The sequence below is a fragment of the Papaver somniferum genome, chromosome 11 (assembly GCF_003573695.1).
Source record: "Papaver somniferum cultivar HN1 chromosome 11, ASM357369v1, whole genome shotgun sequence".
Taxonomy (NCBI): Eukaryota; Viridiplantae; Streptophyta; class Magnoliopsida; order Ranunculales; family Papaveraceae; genus Papaver; species Papaver somniferum.
Genome location: NC_039368.1, coordinates 39,276,853 through 39,293,904, shown reverse-complemented (window position 1 = coordinate 39,293,904; position 17,052 = coordinate 39,276,853). Strand labels below are relative to the sequence as shown.

The window sequence follows — 17,052 nt, the reverse complement described above, 5'->3', positions numbered from 1 at the left end:
TAAGATAGCTTTGGAACCAAGCAAACAATATTCACCGTTAGATGAAAGCTTTGAATCTTATTCACATAAACAAGAGACACACTTTGGTTAGGTAAACCGTAACTATGTTCAACATGGTTAGCCGAAACCAGCCGGTTTGAACTTAAAAGCTTAATACTCATTTCCATGAGCACAAAAACATTAATCTCGAGTCACAATTATGTGATTAAATAAGTCTAGTGTTAATTAGAGAATTGATCAAATGCAAATCATCTCGTAGAAATAATTTAATCGCATTTGAACACAATCGACATAGTTTGTGAATGCAAAAAGTACAAATACATGAGCCGTTCGTGAATCGGTTGAGTCATGGTACGCGGACCGGTTTGCAAACTTATGAGCAAAACTGAGTTCCGGAGTTGACAGAACTTTTCAGTTCATGTACCGGTTTTCAAACTTAGGTGCAAGACTGAGTTCCGGAGTTTACAGAACTTTTCAGTTTGTGAACTGGTTTGGAAACCTTAAGACTTTACCGGTTCCGGAGTTCACGGAACCTTTTCAGTTTGTGTACCGGTTTGGGTACTAAACTGGTTCTAGAACGTACAACTGTATTGGTTCGCATACCGTTTTGGATACTTAAACCCTATTCCCTTACCACGGTTCTAAAATGGTTTGTATATGAATATACATATCTATCCGGATCACGAAACAAACAGATTCTCCCATGATGTGCATACGAATATGCTATCACATAAATCTCAAGTCGATATATAGATACTCCGCTACGTGTACGAATACATGTAGTACGGCTTCAGAAAAATAACAGTTATCTGAACATAATAGTATTATTTCTATGAATCAATTCGAAACATTCCTGAATAACATCAATGACACATATCACCGTTCCAGACTATTTTCGAATAATAAACTTGAATGAATATTTTGATTCCGAACAATAAATTATTCTCCACCGAAGTTGATCAAGTATGAATAAATGTCCATTAAGATTAGTCATTATATTTCGAGAAATTCGTAAACTAAATAATTAGTTCTCGACTCGAAATTTTTGTCTATGCAAGCTAGTCTAATTAGTTATGCGACAATTTTCTTAAGGATAGAAAGGTGAATATAACTTGAGAAATAGGTGGTTCAGTCTTCACTTACCTTTTGTTGATGAAGTTCTCCAAAAGTTTCGGTTGATCTTCGCCTTCAAACGATAGAACGCAAATGATTGACTGTTTCTTTTCTCAGCCACCTCTATCCTAGACCAAGACTTAACTAATTGTAGACTAGAAATCAATATAGTTTTGATAACTAAATTTGACAACAAGCTTGATATAGCAGCACTAGTGAGTTCGAACGAGCAATGCTCTAACAAAAACCATTTATGGATAATCTAATTTATCAAAATCAAAGTGTCTTTATTCTTAAAAGGTTTATCTCTGATAACATTCTGTTTGCTAATGAGACCATTTATATTGTTAATCATCACAAAGGTAAAGATGGTATTGCTTCCATCAAGCTTGACATGTTTAAGCCCTATGACAAGTTGGCATGGTCTTTTCTCGAAAAAGTTTTTAAAAAGATGGGTTTATCTGACCACTGGGTCAATCTAATTAATCAATACCTTTCAATTGTGTCTTATCCAGTTTGCTAAATGGTAGCACTACTTAACTAAACCAGAAAGAGATCTGAGACAGGGAGATTCTTTATCTCCTTTTACTCTATATTATTTGCTCTGAAGCCTAGTCTTCCTACATTGACTCTTTGACTAGAAAGGGGTTAGTGGAAGGAATTAAAGTCTATAAGGACGCCCCTAGTATTACCCACCTCCTTTGATGATGACTCTTTGTTGCTTTCTAAAGCTACTGTCAAAGATTTTCGAACCATAAAGGATTATATTTAAAAAAAATATTGTTTGGCTTCTGGCCAGGAAATAAACTTTGATAAGTCCGGTATCTTGTTTAACAAAAAACTGTCTGAGCATTTTATGTGTCATCTTTCTAATATCCTTGATATTCATAATCGGGATGTAGGTGAAAAATACCTTGGTACTCCTATTGCCTTCCATGCTTCCAAAAGTGTTCAGATTTTTATTTCGAAGGCTGTTAGAACTGTAACACCTGCTATGATTGTTCTTCACTCTTGAGTGCATATGCGTGACTATACTAGATGTTCCGACCCTCATGAGCCTGTTATGGATGCTCTTATTCTATGCCCTTTGCTAGTCATGTTTGGTCCATATCTTCATTATGTGTGAACATTAATGCTTTCATGGATAAATCTTTTATTGACTGGCTTGTTTTCTGGTTGGTTGATCTTGTCACTAAACTGCCTAATGAATGCCTATACGTCTGTTTGTTACTATCCTTTAGTCCATTCGGGGCAGCAAAAACAATCTTGTCTTCAATAATCGTAAGGAGTCCCGTTCTGCATTTATCAATAGATCCAGAGCTATGCTTTTTACTAGGAAACCTAACTTACAGATTTCTTCTAGTATCATTATTGGTCATAATGACAAATGAACCCCTCACCCACACACCCACCCCTTTGGATGGATAAAATGTAATGTAATACTGGTGGTGCCTTTGATGAAACTTCTTTGAATAATGGTGCAGGCTATGTGATGAGGATTTCTCCAATAAAGCTTCTTTTTGTGCATCAATAGTTTTTGATGTTGAATCTACAGCTGAAGCTGAAGCCAGAGCAATTTGGACATTTCTGAAAAAAGCAGTGGAACAAAAATTTACTCATATCATCATTGAAAGTGATGCAAAGGACCTCATTGACCAATTTTCACCTGGAAGGTTTGAGGAAAATCCAAGAACGGATGCTATCTTTAAGGATATTCAGTATTTTGCCTCCTTGTTTTGAGGCATGATTATTTACTTTTCAACCTAGGATATGCAACTCTGTGGCTCATGCATTAGCACAATTGGCTAAAACAAACAATTCTACTATGTACTAGTTTGTACCTCCAATTTCGCCTTTATCAATTATTGAGGGAGATCATTAGCCTTTTTGAAGGCCGTCGTCTATCAAAAAAAAAAAAAAAAAGGAAAAAAGAAAGGAAAAAAACTCGCACAGTCGAAATTGGGAGGTTGAGTATCCAGATTGGGAAAATTAGGCCCCCGAAAAAGAATGCATAATGCATTCAAGAAATATAACCTGCAACTGTCAATCCTTTTAGCCCCTTGATTTAAAATTCTTAGAAACTATGGTAAAAAATAGCATCCAAGGAAAAAAATGATGCAAAGTTCGCATATCATACATCTAGAAATTATAGGCTGCAACTACACGTCCTAAAAAGAGTATCACATCAGCCTGGCATACCGGAGCAATTTAGGTTTTAACAGTTCAAAAACATTTTAATCTCACGAACTTTACATTTTGTTTTCTACCAGTGAGAAGCATTCCTGTTGAAATTCAAATTTCCTGCTACACCTGCATCCCATCTAATTATCACTCGTGTTCAATTTGGGAACAGATTTAAAAGCTATCGTCTGTCCTTGCGTTCTTGTGAAAAATCCACATAAAAAAGTTCCCTGGAAAGGCGTTTCCAGCTTAAACAGTTCCTTGAGGAAATACTTGTCCATCCTTACTAACTTAGATTCTAAACTTATAGTTGATTAGAAGCTAACACAGCAAATAGTTCTGCTTCAAAGAAAGAAAAAAAAGAAAAAAAAGGTTGAAACTTACATAGAGAAAGCATGTAACAGAGGTGCTCTAATGACCTGGATATGCAAACTGTTCAATTATATTTTGATCGTAACCCAGATTCTTGATTTGGAGTTGACTACAGGCTAACTCAAAATATTGGAAGAACATACGAGGCCAGTCAAAAGACTATTTAGACGCAGACTGACAAACCAAAAGAACATGTTAAAAGGTACCCTAAGGATCTGGATATGAAAGAGGCCTGCAAGACTAGTGGGGTTTCCTAGGACTGCTCAAGAAACCTTCTCAGGTCTAATCTTCCAATTGTGAGCAGTTCGTGGGGCAGTTGAAATGCCTTTGTAGTACCGTTCTTCAAGCTTTCCTTTGTTCCAGACCTTGATGAACTCCAAAAACAGGTCATGTGAAGCTTCAGATGAAAGATCACTGAAAAACTTTCTTTTTTCTTCTTTCAACCAGGTTGAGAACTCATTATTCTTTGCAAAATAGTCCTCCTTGGAAAGCTCTTCCCCCTGATGTTTTACAAAGAACTAAAATTAGAAATGGCAGTTCACAGATATCAAACTGGACAGCTCATTCTTTACAATACAGAATCTTTAGAAGACATGATCTAACTTTGTATTAAGTGCTAACTAGTTTCATCTAGTGTGGAATCATAAGCAGAGAAATTAAAAATCCCAAATTATACTAGCACATATGATCACATAGAAGTTTTCAGTTGTTACATCCAACTTAGTAAACTGGTATGCATATCTGTGGACCCTAAATTTTGTCTTTTGTGATAATGGTCTCATCGTGATGTTAATCATTTATACAAGTACACCACAGGTAACAAAATTGGTTGAAGCTATACTCCAATAGATTGTCCCTCCCTCATTCATTTGAGAAGACAGAAAAAGATATAGATACATGGAGACTAGAGCGCCTTCATCTTATCTTGTGGATAAGCAGACACCAGACTGGCATTTTATCTTTGTGTCTAGATATTAGAACAAAACTCCCAGATAGTGAAGTTACTGAATAATAATTGTGTACTGTTGCAGCACCAAAGGCAACTTGTGATGTTTGGTAGCATTTGCAGCTAACACCTTCTCCTCGAGCCTATACGACCCCCCTTATGCAGTCGGTTAATAATATGGACAATTTTAGTTTGCCAACCGCTGGCCGAAGCAAATCTGATTAACTGATGTTTCCTTCACAAAGGTCTAACAAGTTTAATTTACTTGTAATCTTCTTCCTCTCCTTACATATGTGATACTTCTTATTCAGGTAGTCATGACCTCACAGGTTTCTAGTGTTTTATTAATACTTGATCACCTCCTATAAAGTTCTGATTGATACTTGCATGACTATGAACATTCATATTGTAGAGGAAAAACACGATTCTAAAAACACTCTTACAACAATGTATGATAACTAGAAGAACTCACTGGGAGAAGATTGTGTCTGCGACGTTTATTGTCACGCTTCTCTTCTGACTTCTTTACTGGAAAACAAAATATTCATTAGTCGTTAAGACATGTAACCAAAGTGATCACAAGTATATGACAAGCAGTTAAGGACAGCACTTATGTAGTTGAACTAAACTTATGCAATATCTAAAATTAATATTTCGATATAATAAACTGAAAAGCACTAACAACCATAGCCAAAGACAATATGTATACTAAGGAAAAAAAGTTCGAGCTCCGCAAAGAGATAATGGCCAAAAGTTCCCCTCAAATGGATTTTAAATGGGCGCTAAATCCCGGCTTACTATGTCGACACTCTGTGGTAAAGAAACACCCAGCGGAAGTTGCTATAGCCTGATAGATACAAAATATAGGATGGTGTCCTATTATTAAGCAAAAAACAATGAAAATCTTACTTACCATATAATCCATAACAAGAGTCGGAAGTCAGAAGCACATAAAAAATGATAGAGAACATCCAAGTACCATCAAATTTTTTAGAGTTCTGAAGGATCTCATTCCAAATCAAAGAAAATATAAAGAGGATATGCAGACTATAATCTAGCAAACAAAATGTATACAAATATGTTTGTCGTAGCTACAAAGTCAAAGTGACACTTAAATAGAAAACCGAAACAGAAGACATCTAATCATTGAGTACTCTGGTAGATACCAGACTAGAAAGTAATATGCGGTGCCACGTAAGTAACTCACTGAAAGGGGAACAAGGAACAGTGTAACCCATTTTGGATCCTCTTGTTGTATGTGTTAAATCACGACACTTGTAAAGTGAAGGGTTCTTTTAATTTTCATTGTTAACAAGGCATTAAAGTTTGGGTGACTTCCTTTTGTGCAAAATCATCCATCTCCAATCTACCCTTACAATCTCCCTCTACTAACTCTAGAGAGCAAAAACTTCTTTAAAGCTAATGGGTTTATCATAACCCAGTCATTTGATAAAAGTTAGATAAAAAGATTCTTTGAGAGAGATGAAACAAAATTTATAAACCGGGTATCCCATCGTAATTCATATCAGTTAGAGGGGAAAGGAGAAACTCAACTAGTTTGTATTCAACAACATGACGAAATTCCCAGTTTCCCACTCAAACTACAATAAGATCTGGAACGTTTGTATTCAACAACAGCAAATTTTCTAATTCATCTACAGACAGCGCAAATTTTTACATATTATACGAAATTAGCTGAAATTAGTTGATGGCCATCTACATGTTAACAAGAAAACCACGACCATTCCTAGAATTCAGCCTACCCCAACAGTCTCAGTATGCAGTATATACATATAACTAGCAGAAGAAAACACAAAACCTAGTGAGCTTCTGAGTTATCGATCAGAGATTCTTAGAAATACAAATTCTTCATACATATAATAAACTTCTAGGATCAATAATATATTTGTAGAGAAATAAGAATAATAACCTTTCTTATCAGAATGTTTAGAATGCTTGTGGGATTTCTTGTCTCTGTGGCTACTACTGCTGCTGCTTTTATGCCGTTTATCGCTTTTAACCTTGTCATCTACGAAAAAATAAAAAATTAATAGTTGGAATACGGGGAAACCCTAAAAGTTGGATAGAAGCTTTAGTAACGGATTAAGATACCTTCTGAGGATGATGAAGGTGAACTTCTTTTCCTAGACTTCTTCTCGCTCCCCATTCTGATTCGTTCTAATTAATCAATTAATGTCGCTGAAATACTAACATCGGACTCCTAGACTGTATTTCTTTTGCTTTGGGTCTAGAGAGTAGAGGCTACGCCCAAGCCAAGATGTACCCGAAGGCCAAAGCAAAAGGGCCTTATGGCCCTTATCGCTTTTGTCATACGGACTGCTCTTTGTTTGGTAAATTACGTCGTAGACTGGTGCCGGACGACTTTATAAAAGAGGCATCCACAAAAGAGCGTTTGTTTTCTGTATTTCATTTCATCATACAAGCCTAACACTGTAATGGCAATAAGCTTCAATTGACAGGAAATACTATTAAAAATCACAGCGTATCTGGCTTGTTTTATCTTCAATGCAGTCCACTACCAGTAGTACATATCACAACATTCGAATTGTTACATATACAGAATACAGTGCTATACAATCAGCTTTAAAAGACGTGACCTGCTAGATTTTTAGCTATCCTCACGTAATTTTGTTCTAAGTATTTTAAAATTTGCTTGTAGTTGTTAGTACAGCTATTCATTGGGTACAAGCAGGATATTCTCTGTTGATTTTGGGGTTGATGTGTAACATGTGTCGCACAGTGCCCTGGTACACAAGTATTTTCTGTGTCTGCGACCCTGCAAATGGTTGATCATCATTTACTTGAGAGAGTGGAGTTTGGAGCTTGTCTATTGATGACTATCATATTACATCTTCCATCACCTTCGGTTCCATGTCTGGATAAGGTAACCACCGTCGTCTTCTGAAAACACCCGTAAGTGTCACGTCTAACACAAGCACCAGACCATTTTGCTGGAATCCCCAAGAGAAGGAATCAATCACAGACTATAGTATGTATGTGTACCTACTGCAAATACCACGAACAATTTAGTCAGACTGATGGTAGAAGTGCATTTGGAACATAATTTTAAAAGTGCAAGGGAATTATTTTTGTGGAAACTGAAAAAGGGGTTACATTTAGTATGTGCTTCTATCCCCAAATCATGCTGCAGGGTAAAAGGCAGCATTACCGTTTACTAAAGCATGCAGTTGTCTTCTCACTGCATTAAAAACTTGCGTATTTCATTGTTTCCCCTAGAAAATGATATCTTTAGAGATACTGTACATCTAGATATTAAGCATTTGAGAAGAGCCAAAGTACCTTATGCATTTGGAAACTAATGCAACCTCCACCAGACTCCAGTTTGTCCCAGATTATTTACTAGAAACCAATGCTTCTTCTATACTCTTGATCACAACACTGAGATTACTACCATTCTCAAGAGCTTTAACAGCAGCTCGATGCGCACGTTTATGCCACTTGAGAAGGTTGTATGATTGCAGGACAGACCACCTTGCCTGATTTGACATCTGGATGAAATAATAAAATCAACCACTAAACAAAGATTTACGATTTCCAGAAAGAAAAAAAAAAGTAGAAAACAAAGATTTACTAATCAACTTGTTAAAGAGTATATAGAGATTCCTTGCCGAGTTTAACAAGATACTAACTTGTGCAACGGATAGTGGGGGTTGCAGAAGAATACATATACTCCTGAACAGGTTTTCATCATTTTCTCCACCTTCTGCCTCTCCATATACAAGAGCTTCAGCTGCAATTCCAGCAAACAGTACCATACAGTACCTGAACATTTTCGATTAGATTTAGACATCTACAAGCGCTTGTACATGCACATAAATTTTTATATTGGTATAACCGACCTGTCAAAAGCAGCAGTGCTGAGTCGACCTTCACCAAGCTCTTTCTCTAACTTCTCATCCCAAAACTGAGTACCTGCCTGTAAAAAGTATGCTGAATTTAGTTTACTAAATTAATGACTTACTTTTATTCATCATCATGAATATAATAAGAGGGTTGGCGATATGTCAACTGAGGTATACAGCACCTAACTAAGGTGGTATACCAGATTTAATAGCTTAACGGAACTCTTTCTTAAGACATTCAATCTGTTTTCATTTCCAATTAGATTCCTTAATTGGGGAAACATTTACAAAGATATCAAATCCTAAATATAAGATCCAAAAACTTGCGCCACCTAAGTAAAGTAAATTCATCGTCAGAAAACCTTTAGTTGTCGGATTTTATTCGTACTTGTTGAGATACCTGCGCTCCTTTTATTATAAAAAAATAAAAAAAACCTTGCATAAGTCAACTGTTCTATTGCAATACGGCATCCACAGTAAAAAAGCCATTTGATGCTAGGACTCGCACACTGAAGAAGGTGGTTCAGATGGCGACCATGGCCTACTGCCAATTGAGCCTATTCCGGAAAAAGAGATGTAGTATCCGCCTTTGTATAAACTAACCACCCCCATTAGTAAGTGCCTAAGTGGGATTTAGATTAAATGTGGGGTAGTAAATTGGCAGTAGGGCTAGCAATCTCACGAGGTCATGAGAAACCAACTCGATCCAAGCAAAATGGTTTGACATCCATGATTTTCTGGGTATAATGTTAAAGATTTCAACAAGGCTCTTTACAAGTTGGCTACGGTGTTGTGCTCTGGAAAGTGATCGACTGATTCATCATAATGTAAGCTTTTATGAGAATGCTTTGGCTGCATCATTAAATTGGTATTAATACTATCCCTATGTCTCTTTCCTTTCTCTCCTTCACGAGTTCATGTTTCTCGGGTACACTCCTTGATTAACAAGTCGTTAAGTGAAATGCCAGATCCTTTCAGAAAAGTAGAGTGAGATAGAGATAAAGAGAGACTAAAATATAAATGTAGGTGGAGAAATACCTGGCCCTGGATCCCCATCTGCATTGCAACAATTGGGTCCAAGATCACCCCACGAATTGGACATCCCATAAGATAAGCTTAAGTTACATGTAAAAATAGAAAACCGAATTAGCAAATATCAAACTTAAACTTCCCTAAGCCTAAATGTAAAGTATGAAAAATGAATGATAAAGTTGAAAACCTTGTGCATGAGTAAGAACATGCACAATGCTGGCCACTTTCAGCGACTTGCATAAAATAAATAATACGCAACGGTGCGCCTGTTGCTAACTATATTTAGCTATAGAAATGTTCAAGAGGGAAGCATAATGGTGATAATGCATTATGTTACAAAAATGGGACACACATAAATCCAGGTGAGGGGCGTTGCTTGTTTTGAAGTAAGGGTTACATTCAAGTAGGATTTGGAAGTTGAAATTGTTTATCCCAAGAGGCTAGTCTTGCTTGTGGTCAACCCCTTACAAATTGAGTATGAGTGGAGTTGTGCTTGAAACTAAGTGCAGAGCCTGCAATCACGACATGAGATCCAGGACACTAGACTGGATTCCGAGTATCATTTGGGCTGCCAAGGGTTTTGAGCTAAGCCCTGGCCCTTTTTCGGAATTTCCAAAATTGGCATTTTCAGATGGCAACTTTGTCAAGTATGACTTCTGCAGTATGAATGTATGATATATTAAAGACAATGCTAAATTAGGCTGATTTCCAGGTGTATGTATTGGTCTCTAGAATTTTGATTTAGGCTTCATTGTTCTGTAGCCACAATTTGTTTTATATAATGAAATGATAAAATTTTGAGTGAGAAAAAAAAAAGTCTTCTTCTTTAAAGTGCAGCCCATGATTTATACAGAACAATTAGAGTTGACAATGGTGTTCTTAGCAATCTTTCTCTTAGCTTATAATGGGTATTGAGCATGATTGTCATCTGACCATACGAAATTTCAAATTTGGCAATTGCCAACTAAATGGGCACCGTTTCACCCACTAGTAAAAGGCATATGGAATTTAAAATACTTTCTAATACTGGCTCATAGCTTCATAAGTCTCTTCATTGTATAACCTACCCGAAAAGTGAAAAGTGCGCATGCAAGTAGGCATGAGTTTACAATCCACCTAGCCCCACAAGAGCACTCATCTTCAGGGTCCAATTTAACCACCAGTTTCAAATTCCAAAACTAAAAACGCCTAGATTGCAAAATCAGTCATTCTTACCCCGTGCTTATTCTACAGGGAGTCGATTCTAGCAATATTAACTTAAAAATAGCATCCACCATTTTGGATGCTCGAAAGACGACTAAAATATCTGAATTGCTATGATTTGGCTATTTGAAAGTAATACTGAACGGGAAAATGAGTACCTGTAAGAAGATGCCCTGCTTCATGAACTAGAATCTGGCGCTTATATGGAGGCCAATAAGTGATAACTAGATATTTGGGCCAAGCAGGAACCTCCAAGAAAAATAGAGTCTAACATGGCCAGCCCCAATATAGCGGTGAGGTTAGGTCTTACATCTATATCCTTGGAAAGTAGAAAGGATACCCCTCCAAGAAAAGCAACTAAGACAGCAGTAGAGGTTCCAGAAAGACCCCACTTCTTCGGGGCAAGCTTAGACGCTGTGGAGAAAGTATGCTGTAGGTGAGACTGTGAAAAAAGTCTATCTTATCAGGCATCTTGATATTTCAAGTGTTGTAAAGAATAATCAATCAGAGGTCTCTATACCTTCCAAACCAGTAGAAGACTTGAGAATTGTTGGCGTAACATCTCTTGGGCCTTCCAGCACTGCCATCATAATATACTGACAAACAGATCAGGAATGAAACACAGAACTGCTGAACAAGAACATGTACATTTTCCGATCAAAACACATAAGCGCGAATAAAAGGCTTGGTTATTAGCTGATGCAAAGTGAATACAGACGGGAGTAATCTCCAATAAGCTGACCTTAAAATAATTTTAATTCAAATATATCCTCCAGATATGTTTATGCTAGTTACACTGCACCCTTTAATGTTCAAACTATTTTGGATCATTCAATCTCTCCTGAGAAATCCCACATGCCCAATACATTTCACAAGTCCAACTCTATGTCCATTCAAACAGAATTTTCTTTATAGGAATACGAATGACTATTTTGCAATAGCAATGCCCCAGTGGGCATCAAGTCCTTCAATCACAACTTATAAGATTCAACAAAAAAGTATGACATTACAAAAAAGGTCTTGTAAAACAAAAACTTAGGTGATTAACTACAACAGCATAGAAAGGTAATTCAGCTTCCAAACAATTTGACAAATTTTCCTATAGCAAAAGCTCAGGGAAGGGAACAAGTAGTAGCAAGATTTTATCCAATTCAATGAACTTCGTACAGTGCCGACCAACAAAGCGTCTGGGATGCCCAGAAATCAAGGTTATCTTTAGATGGTCAGTCCATGATTAAACAAAAAATTCTTCAAAATCAACTTCAAAGCATTTTTAAAAAACAAATAATTGGGAGGAGAGAATTTTTTTACCAATATTCCTGCACTTTCCGAAATTTGATAACAAGCCACGTTATTGAAGAAATCTATAAGTAGTTGCAACAAGCTTCATATCATCGGCATTTAAACAAGCATCCAAGACTTCCCAGTCTTTTTCTGGCCGTAACAAACTCAAATCATTATCAACATCTAAATAAGGATCAATTGAAGCAGAAGAAGAAGATTTTTTTTGAATTTGAGGGTTGTCGAGTGATTTTAAGAATCTAAGAGCTCGAGCTAAGTCTTTTTGTTTAACTGCTTCTTCATAATCTTGCATTCTCTAACAGCTCTAGTTCTTATAGATTGTATTATTAGTTTTCTTCTCTTACGATTTGTAGAAGTTAAAACTGAAATTTATGGTGGGTTTTGAAATGATGAGAATCGAGATTTTGAAGATGGTGAGTTAGTAATTGAAGGTGAGAATATTGTAAGATTCATCAGACTAGGGAAGCAGAGAGCCATGGGGTAAAAAAGTCTCTTTGGGAAATGAATAGTTCAGCTCCGGAATAACACAGCAAAACATACAATAGTTTTTGGGCCACTCCGTTTTGATAGATGCCAAATCGGAAAAACCAGTATATTATTGGTCCCACTTCTTAATTATTACTATATTTTGGACCCGTGCTATGTTCGGGCATCTTTTTCTTTTAACCATATTTTTGATTTGATAAAGCTCGGTTTTGCCTCGCCCCGTCCCCATTTGATGTGGAACAAACTAAATTTGCTAAATTAGCCCAAAATAAGGAGCTTAATTTGTTGAGGAACAAAAGAAATGATGATACCTTCTTAGCTAAATTCGCAACAAAAGAAAAAGATGAAAAATATATAAATCTCCATCTTCGGCTTCGTCTCGCCTCGTCACGATTTAATTTGGTGTGGCTCTGCTACGCCTCGCCCAACCATATTTTTGATTTGATAAAGCTTGGCTTTGGCTTCGCCTCGCTTCCCCGTCCCGATTTGATGTGGCTGATACATTTTGATTCTATGACGATAATATGTAATATACCGATACATTTTGATTCTGTGGTCTTTTTCCTTAGTGTAGTATGGGATGTCGTCAGAATATTAATCCATCACTCTAAAAGATTATATTTAATCAACTACATCCTTATCGTCTTTGTGTGGGTTCATCCGGTAGTTACAATAACTTGGCAATGTTGATCAATTTTTTTTTGCCGCAACAAGTGATACTGTTTCACCATTTAGAACCTTTTTCATAATTTTATTAATGGGGATCTGTATATTTTCCATCGTTTTTTTGTTGTGAATTTAGCTAAGCAGGGATTATCATTTCTTTTGTTCCTAAACAAATTAAGATCCTTATTTTGGGATAATGTGGTTAATTTAGTTTGTTTCAGATATAATCTTCATCCTCATAGCCATGCTTCTCAGCATACTTCCTGATCCTCTGTTATCTTCATAGAACAGAACTGTGGCACATACATAGAGCAGAAATGTACAACTTTAGCACCATCGGCTGGTAGGGTCTCGTCATGGAAGGACATGGAAGTCATGGGATCCAACGACAAAGCGAACTGATTCATCCATCGAAACTCGAATCTTTCCTTGCTCAATGCATCATCCCAGGCTTGAGCACCTGGATGACCTTTAGCTAAATCGGCTGCATGAGCATCTTGTATGCGATAACCCCAGCCTTCACATAACAAAGAAGTGCGGTTCCAAGAGCTCCTATATTAGCAGCTCCAATGGCCGAGGTAAAATCTAGCAATGTACAAATAGACAGCAAAGTTTAGGTTTATATTTTGAATTTTGGGTTTTGAATATCGCTGAGAATGATAGACCGTATTAATATTAGTCCGGAGCTCAGGAGCAGAACAACGTTAAGTTTTTGTTAGTTTTCTATTTGATCATGTATTACTGAATAGAACTCGCACCTGATCACCACATGCTGCTTCGTAATTAGGATTTGTTAGCTCTTCTTGTGTATTCATCTGCAATAGAAAAAAGTTTCATTATGAATCTTGGCATAGCAAAGATTTTAGCACAGTTGCACCAGTTGGACATGATACAGTGTATTCATAAAGCTGGCAATGTTCAAAGTACATCAAAGTACAGTTGGATACATGGCATCTGGTTTCGCATGCTTTACAGTAATATTCTACTGATATATTGATACCATATCTAACTCATGAGCATAATGATTTTTAGTTGTTGCTAGTTCTCAATTTCCTTGTGGATGGCTTCAAAAAGTTCTCAACTGCTGACCACTTACAGCTTTGTTACCAGGATTTGCTAGTTCTGCGTCTTCCATGGGTGGCTGAACTATTTCTCTTTCTTTTTTTTTTTTTTTTTTTTGATAAAATGCCCATCTAGGGAAATGCTGTTAATAAAATACCCACATTTTTTTCGTAATTATTTAATATCCATGAATTGACTTTTTCCGTCGACTCACAGCCGTTAGGGGATGCCTGGCACTAAATCAGCTATGTCAAATGACATCCTAGCCCCTGAATCAATTGGATCAGTCCGAGTTGGAACGGTGAGACTTATTCAACGGGTGACACGGTGTAAAATTTACATAGTGTTCATCTTCTTCCCCATTATTCCAGAACCCTAAAAATCTCATAATAAACCCAATTTCAGAAATTACAAACTCCAAACATCAAATTGGATCAATTGAAGATCGTAAATAGTCAGTCGATGTAAAACTACAACTACCCAATTGACTAGACTGCGACTGCAATTATAGAATCACCAATTACAAATCAATCTCTTGTCTATGGATATCAGACAAGGAAACACTGCACACCTGCAATTCAACTCAAATACATGCAAATTTATTTCAACATCTAACCATTCTCTATGTGGCAGCCATAACATACCCATTCATTCATTACCTATCTCAGTTCACATATCAATTCGTATCAAACCCTAAATTCAAAATTAAACAGAAACTCTAATTCTCTAATTTGGAAAAGAATATGAAAATCCTAAATCAAACGTTTTTAAATTACATGTTTTTTGAAGTTTGATTCAATTACTCGAAACAGTACCAATATTAACTCCGTCATCATCTTACCAACATAATCAAACCCTTGTTTCATCAAAAGAATGGTTAAGAAGAAGAAAATTTTCTTCTGATATGTGAATAGTATTGTTAAAAAAAAAACAACATAAATCATTCGAGTACTTCTCAACAATTACTCTAACAAGCCTTGATTTTCTTTGTCTATCAAGTAAAAAAATGGATGTTCACGAGCATCCATCCTGGGCTATCATGGAATGGTTAGCAAAGGAAAAGATAATGAAAAGAGAGAATATGTTGTTTGGTTTCGCACGTATTTAGCTAGGGTTTTAAGTTCTGTTTGACATCGTGCAAATGAAAGGTCGACGATCATCCAAATTAAAAACCTAACTTTTGAGCCGTCCGTTAATCATGGGCTAATTTGTAATTACGCGCACCATTTTATCATCTCGTGTTATGAGAAATTGAGAAATTGACAAAGTAAACTAGATTTGACCAAAATGATGGAACCGGATGGAAATCGTAACGGCATGGGCACTAAATAAATTATGAAAATTCGTAAATATTTTATTAAATACATTTCCCTACATGAATATTGTTTTAGTTTTCCCTTTTTTTTTCCACTGGCCATCCTGCAATTATATGAAATGTAAGACATTAATAAATAATTTATTTGTGAATACATGTAAGCATATGCATTCACTTACCTGTATCCGAGATTGCATTCTAGATTCTTCTGTTTGAACACGTTGCTCAATACCAACCACCTTGGCTTTTGTAGTCCCTAAGCCAAACTGAAATCACAGAAAGTTGTTGTCAAAAGAAAAAAAAATCACAGAAAGTATTATCACCAAATTAAGCCCTATTGTGTCAAAATGTAGTGTCTATTATCTTGTCCAAAGACTAAATGTACAAGTTATTTAATACTCCCTCCGTTTTTTTAATAGGCCAGTTTCTATAAAAAAAAAATTCAAAAAAATAGCCCAGTTTTTTAATTGGGAAAGTCAAATGTTATTTTAATTTTTTGGGACCACTTTTCTCTTAACTTCTTTTGATGACAAGTGTCATGTGAACTACTTCACTTTATAACAAGTGTCATGGGAACCATTTCACTTCACTTCTTTTATTGACAAGTGTCTTGAGGATCACTTTCAATAATTAGTTCTCTTAATTTCCTTAAATTTCGCTAAAAGTAAAACTGGCCATTAAAAAAGAACGGAGAGAATAGTTAATAATAATCATTAAAGACTTATATCCAAACAATAAAACAAAAACCATAGAGCGTAGCATGGTCATTATTCAATTAACATCAAACGTATGCAATACATTGCACAAATATAAATCACCTTGTTAGCGATGTTGTTGGAATGGTAGTCCAAATCCTCGTACAGACCTTATCCTAAGGTTGCACAGTATATATAAATCTTAAATCTTATGAGAAAAACAATAAGCACTGCTATGAGAAGCTCAACCATAAATTCAGTATATATAGCACTGCAATGAGAAGCTTAACCATAAATTCAGTATATATATATATATATATATATATATATATATATATGTTAGAATACGGACATCCAATTCAAAACCAATTAGTAATAAGTGGAGTGGCCCATAGAATTATAAATCGCAGGATCTTAGATAATCAAAACAATGTGGGACTAATAATTTCAACACGCCCCCTCACGTGTAGCCTCGTTGGGTCTAACACGTGGACAATTAAATCGGGTGACGCAGAGTAAAGGCGCGGTCAAATGACTCGTCGCAAATAACCTGCTCTGATACCATGTTAGAATACGGGCATCCAACTCAAAACCAATTGGCAATGAGTGAAGAGGCCCTAAGAGATTATAAAACGCTGGATCTTAATTGCTCATACAATGTGGGACTAATAATCTCAACAATATATTACTTACGTGAAGGTATGAATTAGGTGAAGAAGAAATGCATATTTATTCGTAGGGTTTCCACTACCAATAGAGAGGCAAGGGTGACAGTAGAGTTTGAAAATCTTGTCA

General features: G+C 36.2%; 1 protein-coding gene and 1 pseudogene across 1 annotated transcript; both read right to left on the bottom strand.

Moving 5' to 3' along the window:
* Positions 1–3,555: 3,555 nt before the first annotated feature.
* LOC113321274 (style cell-cycle inhibitor 1-like) lies at positions 3,556–6,867 on the bottom strand. The gene is made up of 4 exons (XM_026569174.1): positions 6,725–6,867; positions 6,543–6,641; positions 5,085–5,140; positions 3,556–4,166 (listed from the first exon to the last, which is right to left on the bottom strand). Exons 1-4 carry the CDS (start codon positions 6,777–6,779, stop codon positions 3,930–3,932), a joined length of 447 nt encoding a protein of 148 aa, XP_026424959.1. The 5' UTR covers positions 6,780–6,867; the 3' UTR covers positions 3,556–3,929.
* Positions 6,868–7,076: 209 nt separating this feature from the next.
* On the bottom strand, positions 7,077–12,582 carry LOC113320560 (annotated as a pseudogene).
* Positions 12,583–17,052: the final 4,470 nt, after the last annotated feature.

What these genes read in the sequence shown, in the direction of transcription:
- LOC113321274 (XM_026569174.1), bottom strand. Translation starts at nt 6,779, where the DNA reads ATGGGGAGCGAGAAGAAGTCTAGGAAAAGAAGTTCACCTTCATCATCC. An exon ending in ACCTTCATCATCCTCAGAAG is followed by an intron (nt 6,642 to 6,724) that starts GTATCTTAATCC and finishes ATTTTTTCGTAG; the next exon opens with ATGACAAGGTTAAAAGCGAT. An exon ending in GCAGACACAATCTTCTCCCA is followed by an intron (nt 4,167 to 5,084) that starts GTGAGTTCTTCT and finishes GTAAAACATCAG; the next exon opens with GGGGAAGAGCTTTCCAAGGA.